Source organism: Saimiri boliviensis, chromosome 6 (genome assembly GCF_048565385.1).
Source record: "Saimiri boliviensis isolate mSaiBol1 chromosome 6, mSaiBol1.pri, whole genome shotgun sequence".
Lineage (NCBI taxonomy): Eukaryota > Metazoa > Chordata > Mammalia > Primates > Cebidae > Saimiri > Saimiri boliviensis.
The window spans coordinates 15,211,952-15,233,553 of record NC_133454.1 but is presented as its reverse complement, the minus strand read 5'-3'; the positions used below and the strand labels follow the sequence as shown (position 1 = coordinate 15,233,553).

Here is a 21,602-nt window from a genome sequence, read left to right as displayed (position 1 = left end):
ACGTATTTGTTCTGAACAATCTTTGGGAGAATTAAGATGGTAGTCACTCTTAAATCATTTTTTATTTTTCTCTTTGGTTGTGCCTAGAAATAGACAATGTTATCTACAAGTAGAAAAAAATATAAATAGATAATTCAGTTCATTCTAGTGAAATTACTGAACATTGAATATAAAGAGAAAGTAATAAAGCAGCCAGAGAGGGAAATGTCATTTATAGCTGAACAGCAGTTAGTTAGCAGACTTACCAAAAGCATTAATAGGAGCCAAAACCCAATAGAATAATACCACTGAAGTGCCAAGGAAAAATAAAATAACTTTGAAAACTGTCATTCTAAAGTGAAGAAATATATTTTCAGTTGGAGATGAAGAGTTAACCACCCACAGACGATTACTGAGAGAATTCCTTACTGGAGATAGTTGTACTTTATAAGAGGAAGTTGAACCCAGAATGAAGAAATGGATGCAAGACACAAAGTTAGGACAGAAATTGTTAAACCTATAGACAAATCTGGACAACTTGATTGTATAAAACAGCATAACATATGAGAATTAATTACTGTTCTGGAAAAAAAAACATGTAAGGAGGGGTGGTAATCTGAGTCACAGTTTTTTGAGGTCCGGCTCTTCAAAAAGAGAGTAATAATATTGATTCTACTTACAAGTAATTAAAAATTTAATTAAACTAAGTTGGGTGCGTGGCATGTGCCAGTAGTCCCAGCACTCAGGAGATCAAGGTGAGAGGACTGCTTGAGCCCAGGAGTCCAAAGCCAGCTTGAGCAACATAGCAAGACTGTCTCCATTTAAAAAATAAAAATAAAAAAGTGCACCTTCCATACCATTAGAATAAGTGGAGGAAAGGCAGTAGAGAAAACAGTCCACTAGAATGTAGGAAAAGAGGAAAAAGAAAAGAAAGTTGGGCACAGTGGCTCATGCCTGTAATCCTAGCACTTTGCGGGGCCGAAGTGGGTGGATCACTTTAAGGTCAGTTGGAGACCAGCCTGGCTAACATGGTGAAACCCTGTCTCCACTAAAAATATAAAAATTAGCTGGGAATGGGGGCGGGCACCTGTAATCCCAGCTACTCAAGAGTCTGAGGCAGAAGAATCGCTTCAACCCAGGAGATGGTGGTTGCAGTGAGCCAATTGCACCACTGTACCCACCAGGCAGATTGCACCACTGCCTGAGCAACACAGCGGGACTCATTTGGAAAAAGATAATAAAAATTTTAAAAATTGAAAGTGGGGGCCAGGCGTGGTGGCTCAAGCCTGTAATCCCAGCACTTTGGGAGGTCGAGGTGGGTGGATCACGAGGTCAAGAGATCGAGACCATCCTGGTCAACATGGTGAAACCCCATCTCTACTAAAAATACAAAAAATCAGCTGGGCATGGTGGTGTGTGCCTGTAATCCCAGCTACTCAGGAGGCTGAGGCAGGAGAATTGCCTGAACCCAGGAGGCGGAGGTTGCCGTGAGCCGAGATCGCGCCATTGCACTCCAGCCTGGGTAACAAGAGCGAAACTCCGTCTCAAAAAAAAAAAAAAAAAAGATGAGCCTCTAAAAAGATGAATCAGGGGCTGGGCATGGAGGCTTATGCCTGTAATCGCACCACTTTGAGAGGCTGAGGTGGGTGGATCACCTGAGGTCAAGAGTTTGAGACCAGCCTGGCCAATATGGTGAAACACCATCTCTACTACTAATGTGAAAAATTAGCCAGGTGTGGTGGCACAGGCCTGTTGTCCCAGCACTCTAGAGGCGGAGGCAGGAGAATCGCTTGAGCACAGGAGGCAGAGGTTGCATTGAGCCAAGATCACGCCACTGTACTCCAGCCGGGGTGATAGGGAAAAAAAAACACCCGATGAATCAAGGAAAAAGAAGGCACAAATGTTATTAAAAATTGAAGAGCAGTAACTACAAGTTTAATAGAGCTTTAAATAAAATTTATGAAGTTTTATGCCAGTATATTTGAAATGACATAGGAACAGACAAAATTGACTATTTTCTAGAAGAAAATACCAAACAAAACTGAAATAATTTATTTATTTCAAGAATAGACTGAAATCCTGAATAGATGTAATTTCCATAAAATTAAAATCAGTAATTAAAAATATACCTCTTCTTTCCACATGTAGCCATCCGGCCCACATGGTTTTACAAAGTTCTGCTATACCTTTAAGAAACAAATTGTTCATATTTTATATAGTTTTCAGATAATAGAAAAAGAGCCAAAGTTACTCAGTTTAATAATTTTTGAAGTCAGTTATCACCTTCATACCAATAGTGGCCAAAGACAGTATGAGAGAAGAAATTGGCCTTTATCAATTTTATTTATTTAGAATTTTTATCTATGTACCTAAAATAGTTACAAAATAAATTGAAGGTATTTAACAAATTTTTTATTAATAGAAAATTCAAGCATATAGAAAAGCAGACCCAAGTGGAATATTGAACCCCATTCTACTAATAATCCAGCTTCAGAAATGACCACCTCATGGATAATGTTATTTTATTTAGATGCCCATTTACTTCTCCCTTTTCATATTATTTGAAAGCTGATTCTACAATTACACCATGTAATCTCTTAAGTATTTTAATATGTCTTTTAAAAGATAGTTAAAAAAAAAAACTATAATACCGTTATTACATCTAAAGATAATTTGTTTTAAAGAAAGGGTCTTACTCTGTTTTCCAGGCTAGAGTACAGTGTCCAGATTATAGCTCACTATAGCTTCAAACTCCTGTGCTCAAGTCATCCTCCTGCCTTAGCCTCCTGAGTAGCTAGGACTACAGGTTGGCACCACCACCCTGACTAATTTATTTTTTGTAGAGATAGGGTCTTGCCATATTGCCCAGGCTGTTCTCAAATTTCTGGCCTCAAGCGATCCTCCTGCCTTGGCCTTCCAAAATTGCTGGATTATAGGCATGAGCCACTGTGCCTGGCCTAAACATAATTTTTCTTTTTCTTTTCTTTTTTTTTTTTTTTGAGACAAGTCTCACTCTGTTGCCCAGGCCACAGTGCAATAGCAAGATTTCAGCTCACTGCAACCTTGAGCTCCTGGACTCAGGTGATCCTCCCACCTCAGCCTCCTGAGGAGCTGGGACCAAAAGCACACATGACCACACCTGGCTAATTTGTGTATTTTTTTTCTGTAGAGCGGTATTTTGCCATGCTGACCAGGCTGGTCTCGAACTCCTGGGCTCAGGCAATCCACCTGCCTCAGTCTTCCAAAGTGCTAGGATTACAGGCCTGAGTTACTGCAGCCAGCCCTAAAATAATTTTTTGACATCAAATTGAATATCTGTAATCAGTGTTCAAATTGTCAGTGGTCTCGAAAGTTTTATGTTAATATAAATTTTTAAATACTTTCAATCAACATCCATGTAAAATCCTTACATGGCAATTGGTTGATCTCTCAAGTATCTTTTATACAAGGATAATGTATTCTCTCTTCTCCATTTCCAAGAAGCTACTTGGACTTAAAGGTTTAATCAGATTTTAGTATTTAAAGTTTTGGCAGGATTCTTATAGGTAGTGGTATATTTTTCCACCAGGAAGTACATATATGAATATGCTTTTGTGTGAAATTTAGCAGCTATTTATATGTGATTTATTCATTAAGGGTTCAAAATGATAGTGTTCTAATTCCATCATTTTATTTATTATCTGTAAAGTCTGTAAAGAGAAACTTGCATATCTACTGTTTTGTTACCCAGGGATGGAGTTGTCATAGGAAAGGCAGGATAAATGCTTCATTCTTTGTATGCGTGAATGTTAAAAAATGAGTTGATTCCCTAGCATCCTTCAAAGGTACTTAAAACAATTTTTTTAAAGAATTATGAAATGATGGATATGTGTTTATATATATTTGATTTATATGTGATGTATTCTAACTATTGATACACCATTAGAATCCATTGGAACCAATTTTAATTTTTCAGTTTCCTTTTTAAGCAGGCTTTTATCCTTTCTTAAGAAATCTTATAAAGATGGCCAGGCATTGTGGTTCACACCTGTAATCTCAGCACTTTGGGAGACTGACGAGGCAGATAAATCACTTGAGATCAGGAGTTTGAGACCAGTCTGGCCAATGTGGTGAAACCCCATCTCTACTAAAAGTCTAAAAATTAGCTGGGCATGATAGCAGGCGCCTGTAATCGCAGCTACTTGGGAGGCTGAGGCAGGAGAATCAGAATCTGGCAGATGGAGGTTGCACTGAGCTGAGATTGTGCCATCACACTCCAGCCTGGGTGACAACTGTGAAACTCTCAAAAAAAAAAAAAAAAGAAAATTTATTTTTTATTAACAGATTATAGTGGCTTTATTGATGTATAATTGACACACAGTTAATTGCACATATTTTAAGTGTACAGTTTGACAAACTTTGATATATTTATACTTGTGAAACTCACCACAATCAATGAATGTTCCTATTTCCACCACCTTTTCTCCACTGTAAGCAACTACTGTCACTATAAAATAGTTTGTATTTTCTAGTGTTTTATAAAGATGAAGTCATATAGTATGTATTCTTTTTTTGGTCTGGCTTCTTTTACTCAGAGTAGTTATTTTTTAAGAGTCATTCATGTTGTGTCTATTGCGGTGTTCATTTTTTACACTTTTTTTTTTGAGACGGAGTCTCACTCTGTTGCCCAGGCTGGAGTATAATGGTGCAATCTCAGTCACTGCAGCCTTTGCCTCCCAGGTTCAAGTGATTCTTCTGCTTCAGCCTCCTGAGTAGCTGGGATTATAGGTGCGGACCACCACGCCCGGCTGATTTTTGTAATTTTAGTAGAGATGGTGTTTCACCATGTTGGCTCGGCTGATCTCAAACTCATGACCTCGTGATCTGTCTGCTTTGGCCTCCCAAAGTGCTGGGTTAACAGGCTTGAGCCACACGCCCAACACTTTTTTTTTTCATTTTTATGTGGTGGTCATTTCTTTTTATTGCTGCATTGTATTCTGTTGTGTGGATATGCCACAATTTTTTTAGCCATTTGCCTGCTGATGGGTATTTGGGTTGTTAGTAGTTTTGGGCTCATAAAAATAAAATGTGAACAGTTGTCTGCAAATCTTTGTATGGACCTATGCTTTCATTTATCTTGGGCTGATACCTAGGAGTAGAATGCCTCCATCATATGGTAACTGAATGTTTCACTTTTATTTTATTTTTTAATTATTTTTTTATAAAGATGGGGTTTCACCATGTTGGTCAGGCTAGTCTTGAACTCCTGACCTCAGGTGATCTGCCCGCCTTGGCTTCTAAAGTGCTTGGATTATGGGCGTGAAGCCACCGTGCCCAGCCTACTTTTTTAATTTTAATTTTTATTTTATTCTATTTTTTTTTGAGACGGAGTTTCACTCTTGTTACCCAGGCTGGAGTGCAATGGCGCGATCTTGGCTCACCGCAACCTCCGCCTCATGGGTTCAGGCAATTCTCCTGCCTCAGCCTCCTGAGTAGCTGGGATGACAGGCACGCACCACCATGCCCAGCTAATTTTTTGTATTTTTAGTAGAGACGGGGTTTCACCATGTTGACCAGGTTGGTCTCGATCTCTTGACCTCGTGATCCACCCGCCTCGGCCTCCCAAAGTGCTGGGATTACAGGCTTGAGCCACCGCGCCTGGCCAATTATTTTTATTTTTATTTTTTTCCTCACTTCTCTCAGCTACACAGAATGTTTTACCTTTTAAGAAACTGCCAGACTACGTTCCAACATGGTTGTTTTGTTTTACATTTCTTTCTTTTTTTTCCTTTTTGAGACCAAGTCTCACTCTGTCTCCCAGGCTGGAGTGCAGAGGCATGATCTCGGCTCACAGCAACCTCCACTTCTTGGGTTCAAGTGATTCTCCTGCCTCATCCTCTCAAGTAACTGGGATTACAGGCATGTGCCACCACGCCCAGCTAATTTTTATATTTTTTTGTAGAGGTGGGGTTTCACTATGTTGGCCAGGCTGTCTGGAACTAATGACCTCAGGTGATCCATCTGCCTTGGCCTCCCAAAGTGCTGGGATTACAGATGTGAGCCTCCACACCTGGCCTTGTTTTACATTTCAACCAACAGGGTACGAAAGTTCCAGTTCCTCCATCTTCTCACCAACACTTGGTATGGTCAGTTTCAACCATCTAATAGGTGTGTGGTAGTATCCCATTTTGGTTTTAATTTGCATTTTTCTAAGGACCAGTGATATTGAGTATTTTTTGTTTGTTTTTTTTTGAGACTGAGTCTCACTCTGTCACCCAGGCTGGAGTGCAGTGGCACTGTCCCAGCTCACTGCAACCTCCATCTCCCAGGTTCAAGCAATACTCCTGCCTCAGCCTCCTGAGTAGCTGGGATTACAGGTGAGCACTGCCACGCCCAGCTGATTTTTATATTTCTTTTTTTTTTTTTTTTTTTAAGTAGAGACGGGGTTTCACCATGTTGGCCAGGATGGTCTCGATCTCTTGACCTCGTGATCTACCCGCCTTGGCCTCCCAAAGTGCTGGGATTACAGGCTTGAGCCACCGCGCCTGGCCCTGATTTTTATATTTCTTTAGTAGAGACTTATTTTTGTATTTTTTGTAGAGACAGTTTTACCATGCTGGCCATGCTGGTCTTGAACTTCTGACCTCAAGTGATCTACCCACCTCAGCCTCTCAGAGTCCTGGGATTACAGGTGTCAGCCACCATGCCTAAGCATTTTTTAATGCTCTTATTTGCTATTTATGTATCTTTGTTGGTTAATATCCAAATCGTTTACATGTTTTTAATTGAGTTGTTTTCTTAAAGTGTGTGTGTGTGTGTGTGTGTGTGTGTGTGTGTGTGTGTGTACATGTATATATCTTCTTAAGTTCTTTGATCAGATACGTGATTTGAAAATATTTTTTTTCCCAGTCTTTGGCTGGTCTTTTCTCTAACAGTGTTTTTTTGTTTTTTGTTTTTTTTTTCCCCATCCCCTGTAACAGTAGAGAAGTTTTAACTTTTGATGAAATCTAATTTTTCAGTTTGTTCTTTTCTGGGTTGCTTTTGATGTACAAAATCTTTGCCTAAGCAAAGGTTGCAAAGATTTTCTCCTAGAGGTTTTATAGTTTGAGATTTTACGTTTATAACTGGGATCCAATTTGAATTTTATATTTATTGCAAGGTATCTGTCAAAATTATTTTTTTGGCAAATGGATATTTAGTGGTTCCAACATTTGTTGAAAAGACAAAATTGTGAACATATTTTTTGGTATCCGTCATCAAACATGTTTACTTGATACTCACTTGCGAGCTTTCGACTGCTTATTTTAAAGTAAAATACAGGTTAGGCACAGTGGCTCATGCTATAATCCTGGCACTTAGGTAGGCTACGGCAGGTGGATCACTTGAGCTCAGGAGTTTGAGACCAGCCTGGGCAACATAGCAAAACCTCATCACTACAGAAAATTCAAAAATTTGCTAGGTGTGGAGGTTCATACCTCAGGTTTCAGCTACTCGGAAGACTGAGGCCTCAGGAGGATTGCTTGAACCCTGGAGGCAGAGTTTGTGGTTATCTGCGATCATACCACTGCACTCCAGCCTGGGGAACAGAGCGAGACCCATCTTCAAGAAAAAAAGTAAAATATAAATATATGAGTATTTATGTATTGATCTTAAAGGAAAAGAAATAAATGGAAATAGATACTTTTATAGTTTTTTTTCTGACAAACACGATATCTAACAGTTGGAAAACATGAAAGATTAAATGGATTCTTACACCCATTTATATTATAATAATATGCAATACAGGAGTAGAAGCAAGCTTATTTTGCACCCAAAGTACATTGCATTGATTAAGGTGAATATTAGTTACCAGCCACTAGACCAGGACACATTGGTTATTTTTGGAGACATACCAATTAAACTGTCAATTTAATTGCCTTCACCTTACCCCATTCTTGCCAAACCTTTGCCAGCGTTTTGAGTTTGGAATAGGGCACAATATTTCTTTTTTGTTTATGATCAACTCTATATTCCCTATAGGACATGCTTAGGGAACAGTGAGAAGTGTTCTGTCCTTTTTGTACTGTATTTGACTGTCTTTTCTCTTGTGACACCTAAGAGATTGAGGAGGCACTTTAGGATCATAAGAACCCAGATATTTCTTTATTATATTATTTCAACCAATCTGGAGAAAAAATGTGTGAATCCAATTACTGTATCTGAAACTTTAATAGTTTCTCAGTGACATATGTTTTCTGCTGTATAGTGAAACAGCCTAAAACCCAATGCCAGAGTAATACTTGATTTAGTATGGGAAAATGGATTTATTTTCATTCTGATACTACTAGTTCTTTTACTGTCTGCTTTTTATTTTATTTTTATATTTATTTTTTAATAGATGAGGACCCTGTTGCCCAGGCTGGAGTGCAGTGGCTGTTCACAGATATGATCCCACTATTGATCAGCATGAAGTTTTGAACCTGCTCCATTCCGACCTGGGCTGTTTCACCCCTTCTTAGGCAACCTGATGGTCTCTCATTCCCAGGAGGTCACCATATTGCTACCGAACTTAGTGTGGACACGTGACCAGCATAGTGTACTACAACCTAGAACTCCTGAGCCCAAGCAGTACTCCTACCTCAACTTCCCAAGTAGGTAGGACTACAGATGCATTCCAACATGTCTGGCCTACTGGCTTTTAAAAAAATGAATGGTTTCTCATAATTTCCATGATAACAAGACTATTCAGTTTTATTCTTGAAAACAAATTTTCAAGGCAATATTTGTGATGGTAAAGCACAATGCTTTATGAGAGAAAAATGAAGCAACTTAATATATTTAGAGACTTAGTGCATATCAACATAAAACAAATAACAAAATGCTATTAAAATGTTTTGGTTGGTTCTTTACTAGTTTGAAAGCGTTCTGAATATCTAAACTATCAAAATTCTTAATTTATATGTAAAACATTAGACCTAGTATTCATAATAGGAAATGATATATCATTAAAACATAAGAATAGGTGAACTTGTAATAGGTTTATATTTTTCAGCTTTTCAGATGCCCTTTCATGCTTGTGGGTTTAAGTTTGATTATATTGGGAAAACCTAGCTAACTAGCACATCACGGTTAGGGAGCGGCTTGCTGAAGTAACTTCAGGCACTTGATTGAACTGAGAATGTATTAAGTAACAAGTCTAGCAGAATTTTATGGGAGCTAGAGAGTTCACTCAAGTGAAACAAATATCAGGTTAAGAAATTTGGGGCCAGGCACGGTGGCTCACGCCTGTAGTCCCAGCACTTTGGGAGGCTGAGGCAGGCAGATCACTTGAGGTCAGGAGTTCAAGATAAGCCTGGCCAACATGGTGAAATCTGTCTCTACTAAAAATACAAAAATTAGCTGGGTGTGGTGGTTTGTGGTTGTAATCCCAGCTACTCCAGGTTGGGGCAGGAAAATCACTTGAAACTGGGCAGCGGAAGTTGCAGTGAGCCAAGATCTTGCCACTGCACTCCAGCCTGGGTGACAGAGGGAGACTCCATCTCAAAATAAAAAAATAAGTGGGAACCTGCAAGTACTGTAATATATGAGCCATAAAGTCTTTTGTTATATTATGATTCTTAAATTATCCATTTACATTGTGAAAGCTTGGGCAGTTACTTTAGGCATTTCTGTTAGGTAAATTACAGAACAACAAAAAAAAACCTATCTGTTTATGTAGTTAAGACTGTTGTGTTCTCATCCATCAGGTAATTATTGAACATCTACTTGATGCCTACTTTCAGCATCTGCATGTGTATGTGAATATTATATATCACACCAAGACATTGCTCAGAGGAGACAGAATAGTGAGCTGAGATAAATGAGAATGTTTCTTTGGAAGATTAGACTGGAGCATGAACTTGAAATAATGAGTAAGATTTGGATGGGATGGAAGTGGGAGGATGGGAATCACACTTGGAGATGATTAAAGTCATAAAAGTAGTAATATGCAGTGCATCTTCAAGTGACAGTGAGGAGGAGACCTTTAAGGGTGGTATGATAGGTTCCTTTTTGGGTGGAGTGAAAGGTAAGGTTTTAAAGGTAAACTGGAATTTTGTATGAATGGTCATGCTATGTGGGGTTTACATCTTTTCTTGTAAGCAAGTGTTTGAGCAAGAGAATGATCTTAAAATGGTGTTTTAGAGCTGGGCATGGTGGTGTGTGCCTGTAGTCCTAACTACTTGGCAGGCTGAGGTGGAACGATTGCTTGAGCCCAGGAGTTTGAGACTAGCATGGGCCAACATAGTGAGAGCTCATCTCTAAAACCAAAATGAAACAAAACAAAATTATGTTTTGGGAAAATAATTTTCTGGAATAGCTTGGGGAATCTTATTAAGACTAGAGGGAGCAAATTCAATTAGGAAGTTTTATAATGATTGAAGAATGAATTAAAGGGTAGCATACATTTAATATCTGCTATGTGCAATGCACTGTGCTAGGTTTTCATATGTATTATATGTTTATCTTTCACGGTAACCTTAAGAGTTTGGTGTTGCCTCTGGTTTTCAAGATGCTGAATTTCAGAGAAGTTAATTTTTTTGCTCAGAGAGTCTTCTAACTTTTAGTGAGTATGCATAGATCTACTTAATTCAAACAGGTATACGTCATATGGCAATACCGTACTTCAATTCCCTATTAATGGAAATCTGGGTTACCATTTTTAATTGTTTTACTAGCAGTGCTACAATAAATATACTTACATATATCTTAGTTCCATTTTAAAATGGCCTTTAAAACAAGTGGTATAGGAGGCCTAGAGGAAGGATCCTGAGTGGGTAATGGATTATGATTGTCACGACAGTTTTTAGAGTCTTAGTAAAGGTACAGTGTCCTTGTTACTATATAAAAGACTAGTAAGAGCACATCCCTGCCAAGTCCAAGTATAATAGAAAGCCATGAAATATTAGAATGAAAAGCCCTAAAATAATTTAATTGATTCCTTAATTTTACTTTTAGGACTCCTGAAATCTAGAAAGTTCTGAGTGTTCCTGAAATAGAGCAGGGATTAGATACTCAGATTTTTAGTTCACTGTTCTAAGTGTAGTAGGTATGTTTCTTTCCTAAAGTAAATTTAAGGAGAAAACATTCACATTGATTGATTGAATGACTGATTGAGATGGAGTCTCGCTCAGTCTCCCAGGATGGAGTGCAATGGTGCGATCTTGGCTCATTAAAACTTCTGCCTCCCGAATTCAAGTGATTCTTATGTCTCAGCTTCCTGAGTGGCTGGGACTACAGGCATGCGCCACCACGTCCATTTTTAGTAGAGATGGGGTTTCACCATGTTGGCCAGGTGGGTCTCGAACTCCTGGCCTTGAGTAATCCACCCGCCTTGGCCTCCCAAAGTGCTGGGATTACAAGCGTGAGCCACTGCACCCTGGCCGCACATTTATTTCTATGGTTTTATGTGTGTGTGTGTGTGTGTGCGCACGCACAGATAACTCACATGCTTGTAACTGCTGTCTTCTTTTTACTTAGTATTACTTCAGAATGGATTATGAAATGTTGATGGGTTCCAAAAGTATTAAATGTTTAGTTACCTTTTCTTTTCCTCCACTCCTTTCCTGTTAGCCAAGTAAAGTGATAAACAGATACATTCTTATTTTTACGTGAGTTAAGATGGGAAAAGAAGATGAAATTTTTATGTTTATTTAAAAGGAAAAGGTGATGAGTTAAAAAAAAAGAAAAAAGAAAAACTTTCAGAAACAGAGATCTGGAGGATATAGTCCACCCATTTTTTTTTTGCCTATTTGTTTTAATTGGTAGTCTAGAATTGTATTTTGTTGGTAAGCTATGGTTTGATTAGTAGAGATGGGGCTTCACCATGTTGGCCAGGCTGGTCTTGAACTCCTGACCTTGTGATCCACCTGCCTTGGCCTCCCAAAGTGCTGGGATTACAGGCATGAGCCATCACACCTCGCCTGCTATAACTGTTTTCTTTAGTATTCATGTCTTTGCTGCTTTGCACACTTAAAAACATCTCAACCAGTGGACTTACTTTTAGTTTTTGAATTTCCCTTTTGAGCAGTTTTATCCATTAGGATTGGTACTTCATGAGTTTTGTTCTTTTGTAGAAGTCTTCTAAAGAATAGAGAGGGGGAAAAAAGAATAGAACATTTATTTATATGTTTTTTAATAGAATAAAACTCGCTGGGCGCTGTGGCTCAAGCCTGTAATCCCAGCACTTTGGGAGGCTGAGGCGGGTGGATCACGAGGTCAGGTGATCGAGACCATCCTGGTCAACACGGTGAAACCCCGTCTCTACTAAAAATACAAAAAATTAGCTGGGCATGGTGGCGCGTGCCTATAATCCCAGCTACTCAGGAGGCTGAGGCAGGAGAATTGCCTGAACCCAGGAGGCGGAGGTTGCGGTGAGCCGAGATTGCACCATTGCACTCCAGCCTGGGTAACAAGAGCGAAACTCCGTCTCAAAAAAAAAAAAAAAAGAATAAAACTCAAATTTTATCTTGCAGTTACCATATGGACCTTTTTGTAAATCTAAGAAGCATTTGGGAATATTACAGGTCTTGTTTTTCCTATATCTTGAAGCATTTTGTTATTTAATCCAGGAACTTATTTTATCAGTACTCATCAAAACTATACTTACAAAAAGTGGACTAAAATAAAAAAAAAAATGTTGGAATTGGCTAGAATAGAAATTGACAAACTTTTAGAAGGGTCAGTTAGAAAATACTGTAGGCATTATGGGGTACATATGATCTCTGTGGCATATTGTTCTTCTTAAACAATGCTTTAAATATTTGAAAACCATTCTTAGCTCCCAGAAAGGTTGTGGGACTGATTTGGCCTGTGGGCCTTGGTCTGTCATTGCATTAACCTAACAATTTTCATATTGCATTGCCCAAAGGATTATGCTATCTTTTATGTAATATCAAAGGAGACTGTAGACACCATCTTTATGGTCTCCTTTTAGCTTTTATTGAATAGTATGTAAATTCAGACTTTTAAATATTTTGTTCATAATGGCAAAGAGAAGAAAACTGGAGGAAGAAGTTTCACAATTATTAGACAAATCGGAAAGTGAATTCTGAAAGGTAAATTCTAGACTGATGATGATGGTAAAGTAGATCATATAAGCAAAATTACTTACTATGAATTTTCAGATAAGTCCTCATCATCTGAATTTTCTCAATATAGATGCTAAAAAATGAATAGGTTGTAACCATAAGCTATAACCTATTAGATATCTGACTTCTAAAATTTATAAAATGACATGTGTTCCATGTTCATCCATGATGTCTGAGGGGCAGTTGTATTCAAAGGACATAGCCCATTTTGGCTGTGTCTTAAAAACAAGGAAATATGGAATGACAACCTGGATTTGCCGTATTACTTACCAAAAAAATCTAATAAAGTTGTTTTCGACTATTTCCTGATTCATTTAAACATTCTTTGTAAAATACGCGTGTGTGTTTGTGTGTGTAAAGGTTCTATTAGATGCAAATAACAAATGATGATTACTGCTTTTCCTTGTCTACTGAGAGTAAAGAACTAGCTTCCTTTAGGATTTTTTTCCTCTGAGTTGTGTTTTGTGTTAGGCTCTTGATTTACATGGAGGAGGGATGCTTTGAGAAAGTCTTAAACAGTAGCTGCTGCATTTGCTGTGTGTTTTAAAGAACTTGATCTAATTTATGTTAGTTTTTTATATTAAGACTAGGTTATATATTTTGCTTGCTCTTCTGTTTTTGTATTTATAATTTATTTTGCATTTATTTGATAATGATACGCTTTAATAATGATATGTTTTCTGGATTTTAGCATAATTCTAGATTTAAAAGGAATCAAATGGTAGAGTAAAGAACTTCAGAAAATCCAGTCTTCCATAAAAGAATAACAGCTGTCAGAAGATCATGGCTCACTGCAGCCTCAATATCTTAGGCCTAAGCGATCCTCCCACCTCAGCCTCCCAAGTAGCTGGGACCATAGCACGCACTACCTCACCTGGGTAATTAAAAATTTTTTTTTAAGAGATGGCGTCTTCCCATGTTGCCCAAGCTGGTCTCAAACTTCTCAGCTCAAGCGATCCTCAGCCTTTGAAAGTGTTGGGATTACAGGATATGAGCAACTGCATTTGACCCAGAATCAGCTTTTTTGGAACACTCATAACTAACCAAAAGCTTATAGCAATCAGGGCAACACTTATTTCAAGAAAACCCACCAAATCTCAGTAAGAACAGTGAGCTTTGTGGCATTTGGCTACCCTGGTCCCATCTGCTTCTCAGCTCAGTGACAGCTTTGAAAATAAGTCTCCATTCCTGGTGCTGATGCAGGGAGCAGAATAGACCTAATTCAGAAAAAAATTGTAATTTACCTGTTTTCATCTGTCTGGTGGCTTGCTAGAAGACTGTTTCAAAAAAAGATGTTTGCCCTTATGTCACCTAACTTGGAGCTCTTCGGATGGAAAAGTAACTACCCTGGGGGTATTAGTTAAAAGTATTTACAGACATATGTTTCAGTTACTGTTGCCTGAGGCAAAGAAAAACAGTTGGAGCAAACCAAAACTAACCAGAAAGATTAGAAATGAGATGCTTTGGGAAATAAGGGATTAAAAATTCTCTGACATATTCTTGGGAATCTAGAAGGGCACATGCATGCCCAGAGCTTTGTGCATGCTCAGGAAAGACCCGAGAAGACCGTAAGCTCTCTCTTCTGGCTCACTTTAAGTCTCTGCCCAAGCAGGAAATGAAGACTAAGGTGGAGTTATAAACTGCTTGGGTGAATATTGAAGGCATGTCTTAACACACAGAGCCCATCTGCAAAGACTAGCAGAACTTTTTGGTTGCAGATGTTTAAGGAAATTTCTTTCTAATCACTAGCAGACCACTAAGTAATGGAACAGAGACTTCACTGGCCACACATAACAAAGAAACAGACTTTACAAAATTAGTGCAGAAAAGTCATTAAATGAGGAAACAACTACAAAAAAACAGTAACAACAGACCCCTAGAAGGGGAAACCTCTGATTTATATGGAGTTGTCACACTGTAATATTCAAAATGTCCTGCTTTCTACAAAATAAAGTATACAAAGAAGCAAAGTAGGACTTGTTTACAGAAGAAAGGAACAGAAACAGCCCCCAATGGAGCATAGACAAAGACTTTAAGTAAGCTGTCTTTATTATGCTCAAATTGCTAAAGGAAAACAGGAGAATGATACATCATCAAATAGAGAAAATACAGAAATTATGAAAAGAAACTAAAAGTTTATAGCTGAAAAGTACAGTAACTGAAAGATTCACTAAAGGGTTTAAATAGCAGATTTGAGTAGAAAAAAGAATAAGTGAATTTGAAGATAAATTAAGTGGAATATCCAGTTTGAAGAGCAAAGACTTAGAGATGTGTGAGACACCCTCAAGTGCACCAACATGCACAGCAGACACAGTGTAATGAGAGTAACAGAAGGAAAGGCGAGAGGGCTGCAAAGAATATTTGCTGTGGTCTGAATGTTTGTTTCTTCTTATATGATGGTGTCTTTCAAATTTGTATGATGAAATCTTAACCCCAAGATATTAGGAGGTAGGGACCTTGGGTAGTGACTAGGTCATTGGAGTAGAGCCCTCATGACTGCGATTAGCACTCTTAGAGTAATAAGAAGCTCCCTTGCCCTTCTACCATGTGAGAATATAGTGAGAAGTCACTGTTTGTGAACCAGAAAATGGGCCTTCATCAGATACCAAGTCTGCTGGTTCCTTGATCTTAGACTTCCCAACCTCCAGAACTTTGAGAAATAAATTTATTTATAAGCTACCTAGTTTATGGTGTTTTGTTATAGCAGCCTGAACAGACTAAAACAATATTTAAATAAATAATGCTCAGAAATTTCACAAATTTGATGAAAAATATTAACTATATTTAAGCAGCTCAAGAAACTCCAGGTAAGAAAAACTACATCAAGACACATGATAATCAAACTGTCAAAGGTAAACAGAGAATGTTGAGAGCATCAAGAGAAGTAACTCATCACATACAAGTATTCTGGATGATTAATAGCTGATTTCTCATCAGAGACCTCATAGTCTTCTAGAAGGTAGTAGATTGGCATATGCAGAGTTCTGAAAGGGGGCGGAAAAAGCTGTCAATGAAGAATTATATATTCAGCAAAACTGTCTTCAGAGATGAAGGAGAAATACTTTCCCAGATAAACAAAAACTAAGTCATTGCTGGCAGACCTGCCCTATAAGAAATGTTTAAAGGGAGTCTTCTCTATTTATTTTTCCCACACTCCGTTACTTTCAGTGTCTAGCTGCAGTAGTGTCAATACATTTTAGAAATATAACAGGTATTTTTCTGGTGGGAAACTTTTAGTTCTCTTATCCTTTGTTAATATGCTAAAAACTAAGTAGCCTTTTGCATTTATCTGAAGAGACAAACTTGCACGTAAGAAAATTTTTCATGTATATAAATCAGAGGTACTTTACATATTTACAAAGGAAATTGTATGACTACAAGTTAAATTTGAAATGTGTGGCATATGTTAATTTCTTGCAGGAGAAGGAAGCCAACATCCTTTTGGAGCCATGAATATTGTCCGAACTCCATCTGTTGCTCAGATTGGAATTTCAGTAGAATTATTGGACAGTATGGCTCAGCAGACTCCTGTAGGTAATGCTGCTGTATCTTCAGTTGACTCATTCACTCAGGTAATGCAACACAGATTTCATTCTTTACCTCACCCTCCACTGCTATATTAAGGTATAAAGACAAATTAAAATCATATATAACTATGGTATATAATGTGATGTTTTTGATACATGTTTACATTTTGTTTGTTTTTTTGAGAGATGGAGTCTCACTCTGTCACCCAGGCTGGAATGCCGTGGCAAAATCTTGGCTGACTGCAATCTCTGCCTCCCAGGTTCAAGTGATTCTCCTGCCTCAGTCTCCTGAGTAGCTGGGACTACAGGCATGTGCCACCACACTCAGCTAATTTTTTAATTTTTATTTTTTTAGTAGAGACAGGGTTTTGCTGTGTTGGCCAGGCTGGTCTTGAACTCCTGACCTCAGGTGATCTACCTGCCTTGGCCTCCCAAAATATTGGGATTACAGGTGTCAGCCACTGCACCAGGCCTATATTTTGAAATAAAATCAAACTATTTAATGTATCTGTCACCTCACACAGTCATCATTTTTTTGTAGAGAACACTTAAGATCTAATCTCTTAGCAAATTACAAGTATACAATACATGAATAGTAACTGTAGTCTCCATGCTGTACAATTGATTTTCAGAATTTTTTCATCCTGTTGAACTGAAACTTTGTGCCCTTTGACCAATATGTCCTCATTTTCCTTTCCCTTCCACTCTTCAACACCTGGCAACTACCATTCTACTTTCTGCTTCTATCAGTTCAACTTTTAGATTCTACATATAAGTGAGATCAATCATGCTGTTTGTCTTTGTGTTCCTGGCTTATTCTACTTAGCATATTGTGCAGAGGAAAAATTGATGATGTAGGAGAGTAGGGAGAAATGCTAAAGCAGTGTCCTTGAGTAGAAATGGCAGCATATATCGAGGTGTTGACTTTAGACAGGATAATGGACATGTGGGTACAGATTCAGGAGGTTGGTAGATGTGATGAGAACTCGTACAGGCACTCTCCTGATTTCTTCTTCTTGCATAGTGAAATAGAAAGGAAGATCATTAGCCAAGACTGAGGTATTAGAAATTGAAATAAAAAAAGACTATTACATAACTAGCAGAGGATGAGTGAATGGATTAGGGGAACTGTATGTGTTTGCCTGGCAATACCAGAGGTGTACTTTTGAAGGTTGTGGTCATGAATTTAAAGGAGATTTGTCACATCTTTGAAAATGTACTTAATTGAGAATGAGAGACTCTGGGTCCCAAAAATGTTTTTTTCCATAATTTTACAAATCAACTGCTGTGCTGAAAACAAGCTATAAAATAATCATAGTATCCTGTGTAGACAGTATTTAAAAGGGGTCTGGAAAATGTTGTTAATTTGGAGAAGAGTAAGAAGCCTTTTTTACCGTACATGTTTATAAATTGAGTGTTTTAAATAAAACTATGTTTTTAATTAAATGTATTATGAAATATTTTAAATACACAGAAAGTAATTTATACATTCCACATGTAGTTATTATGTAACTACTCCGTACCAGGCATTTCTAAGCACATATAGATACATATAGGTCCACAAAATAGAGTAACACCTATCTTCATAGAGCTCTCTTTATGATGGGGTATATATTAAGACCTCCATTGCCCCCTGGATTTAACTGTTTTATTTTGTCATATTTGCTGCTAATTTTTAAAAAAGAAATTAAGGCATTATGGGTATAGCCCACTGCTGCCTGCTTCTCTTCCTCCCTTTTACCTTCTTTTTATATCTTTCCTAGTCGTATTTTAGTGCTTTAAAAAATTCCCATGTATCCACTAAATAGGTATAGTACTATCTGTATGTGTTTAAACATGTTTCTAATTTAATTACTTAGTAACTCCAAATTTTTATGAGCATTATATGTATTTGGTTTAGTCAAATAGTTTTATATGTGAAAAAGCTGTCCTCTGTTACAACTTTACATTCTACTTCTATTCTGCTCCTCAAAAGCTATTAATTTTCAACTCCCCTCCCCTTTCTAACCTATTTTTCCTAGTGTCTATTATTTTCATGTGTCAGAAAAAAAAACTTGCTTAATCTGTTATTTACTTTTTTCTGGTGTAGATGTTTTCTATTTACTTACAAATAAGACATGATGAAACTCTCACTCCTCTGCTTCCCAACATGTACACACTACTTTTCTCCCCACCTTCTCAGTATACATTTTTGTTAAATCAGTATTAAAAGTTTACAATATTATCAGAAGGTAAATATTTTTCAGAACTGAGCCATGTGTGGTATAATGATTACATTTCTTTTCTTGTATAATTTTTTGTTTTTCCTGGTGATTTCATTTTCCTCATTTTTTTCCTTTGCATAGATTTGTTTCCACTTCTAATTTATGCTTAAACTCGGTATACCAGTTTTAAATTGGTCTTGGAAACATTCCACTTGGAACGCTCCTTTTTTTATTTCCTTTTTTTTGAGACAAGGTCTCCCTCTGTCGCCCAGGCTGGAGTGCAGTGGTGCAATAACAGCTCACTGCAGCCTCAAACTTCTGGGCTCAAGCAATTTTCTCATGAGTAGCTGGGACTACAGGCAAGCATCACCAAATCCACCTAACTTTTTAATTTTTTGTAGAGATAGGCCCTCATTATGTTGCCCAGACTGTCCTTTCTTTTTTGTTCCACCGTTGACTATTCTCTGGACCTGCTGTCTAGCTGTAAACAAGGTTATTATTTTCTTTCACCATTACTATAGAAATTATTTTTGTTTGTCTTCTGTGTTTAATCCTTTGTTTTCTGGTTCCTGTGTTTTTCCTTCTTGTTGATTTATTTTGTATGTTTTAAAAACGAGTATAAACAGTATTCTGTACAACTTGCTGTTGTTCACTCAATATTATTTTTAAGATTTATCTATGTTGATACATGAAATAGACTTTGTTTTGATTGCTGCATAATGTGCCATTGTATAAATGAGCCAGTTTTTTTCATTTCATTTTTCATGTGTTACTGATAGTAATCAGACCTTTAAAATTTTACCAAACTTATGGGTGAAAATTAGAATATCATATTTAGTTTATATTTCTTGATTACAAGTGCTGTTGAGCATCTTTTCACACTTCTGGGCTGTGTTTGTATATCCTTTTATAGGAATTGACTTTATATGTATTGTCCAATTTTCTCTTGTATCGCTTTTGGCACTTTTTAAATTTAGTCTTTTGGGAAAAGAAACTAAGATGCCTTTATGTGTTCTGGATAATAATCCTTTGTAAGGCCGGGCGCGGTGGCTCACGCCTGTAATCCCAGCACTTTGGGAGGCCGAGGCGGGCGGATCACAAGCTCAAGAGATCGAGACCATCCTGGTCAACATGGTGAAACCCCGTCTCTACTAAAAATACAAAAAATTAGCTGGGCATGGTGGCGCATGCCTGTCATCCCAGCTACTCAGGAGGCTGAGGCAGGAGAATTGCCTGAACCCAGGAGGCGGAGGTTGCGGTGAGCCGAGATCGTGCCATTGCACTGCAGCCTGGGTAACAAGAGCGAAACTCCGTCTCAAAAAAAAAAAAAAAAAAAAAATCCTTTGTAAACCATGTTGCATTTTTCTCCTTCTAGCATGGTGCTTGTCTTTTTAATACTGCTTACCGTGGTTTTCCATACAGATAGACTAATTTGTATATGAATTTATTGTTTCTTTTATGATTTGTGGGTTAATATTTGAGAAATCCTTCTCTACCCTGATATGTGATGTGTGTGTGTGTGTGTGTGTGTGTGTGTGTGTGTGTGTGTGTGGAGGTGGGGTCTTGCTATGTTGGTTCTTACAGTCCTAACGTTTACTTTTTGAATTATGTTTGTGTGCAGTATGGGAAGTGAATTAAATTCATTTTTCCTCTTATGGAAAACTAGTCATAGCCCCATTAATTGAGTAATTAGTCCTTTTTTTTTTAACCATGAATAATAGCATCTTTGTCATATATGCTTAGGTTTATTTCTGGGCTCTCTCTTTTATTCCAATTAGTTTATTTGCCTGACTCTTTGCCAGTAAGTCTTAATAATCTGGTAGAGCAAGTTCTTCCTCATAGTCCTCAAAATATGTATAGGTATTCTTCATAATAATTGTGTAGGTATTCTTCATAATAATTATATCAGCTTGTTGAGTTTCATGAAATAGCATTAGCTTGTCAAGTTTCATGAACAACCTTGTTGGAATTTTATTGGAAATAACATTGGTTTAATTTGGGGAGACTTGGCCACCTTTACCACATTGTCTTCCCATATGTGACATGGTATATCTTTCCATTGAATATATATAGGTTCTTTTGTTTTCTTTCAGTAGTCTTTATAATATTTTCCACAAAAATCTTAATAGTTTGTCTTAGCATTTTTTCTAGGCATTGGAGAAAATGCTTTGTTTATACTCTGAATGGAATCCTGTTAAAGTTATACTTAAAAATGATTGTCAGTGGTACGGAGGGTTGCTGTTAATTTTTTTCCCCCATATTGATCTTTTCATTGTGACTTTAGTCTGGGTACACTGGCACATGCCTGTAATTCCAGCACTTTCAGAGGCTGAGGTGAGAGGATTGCTTGAGCCTACAATTTTGAGACCAGCCTTGGTAACACAGTGAGACCCCGTCTTTATAAAAATAAAAAATTATCCAGGGACGATGGTACATGCTTGTAGTCTCAGCTACTTGGGAGGCTGAGGCAGGAGGATCACTTGAGCCTGGGAGGTTAAGGCTGCAGTAAGCCATGACTGTGCTTCTGCATTCAAGCCTGGGTGACAGAGTGGGACCCTGTCTTAAACAAACGGATAGTGACTTTACTAAATTTTTGATACTAATCAAGTGCCTTCATAGTAGAGGCTCTTGGATTATATTGCCTTCATATTAAACCAAATTGAAAAAACCTAATAAGACAATTTCTCTTATGTAGAGAAGAGACAGCATAGCTGATTTTGTATTTTTGAGAAAGTGATGCTGGAAGGATTATATTTATGTGAGTAGAAGGTAGTATTATCTTTAGAAGTTCAGTTATATTTAGGGTT

The 21,602-nt window shown here is 37.6% G+C and overlaps 1 protein-coding gene across 2 annotated transcripts in view; it reads left to right on the top strand.

Annotated features, from left to right (window-relative positions):
- Positions 1-21,602, top strand: part of HIKESHI (heat shock protein nuclear import factor hikeshi) — a 30,797-nt gene that overhangs the window by 6,680 nt on the left and 2,515 nt on the right. The window contains exons 3-4 of one of the 2 annotated variants that reach the window (XM_074400381.1): positions 8,457-8,588; positions 16,485-16,636. In XM_074400381.1, coding sequence (XP_074256482.1) covers positions 8,457-8,588; positions 16,485-16,636 — 284 coding nt within the window. The remainder of the gene's footprint in view (positions 1-8,456; positions 8,589-16,484; positions 16,637-21,602) is intronic. The other variant, XM_039462273.2, reaches the window with a different exon arrangement.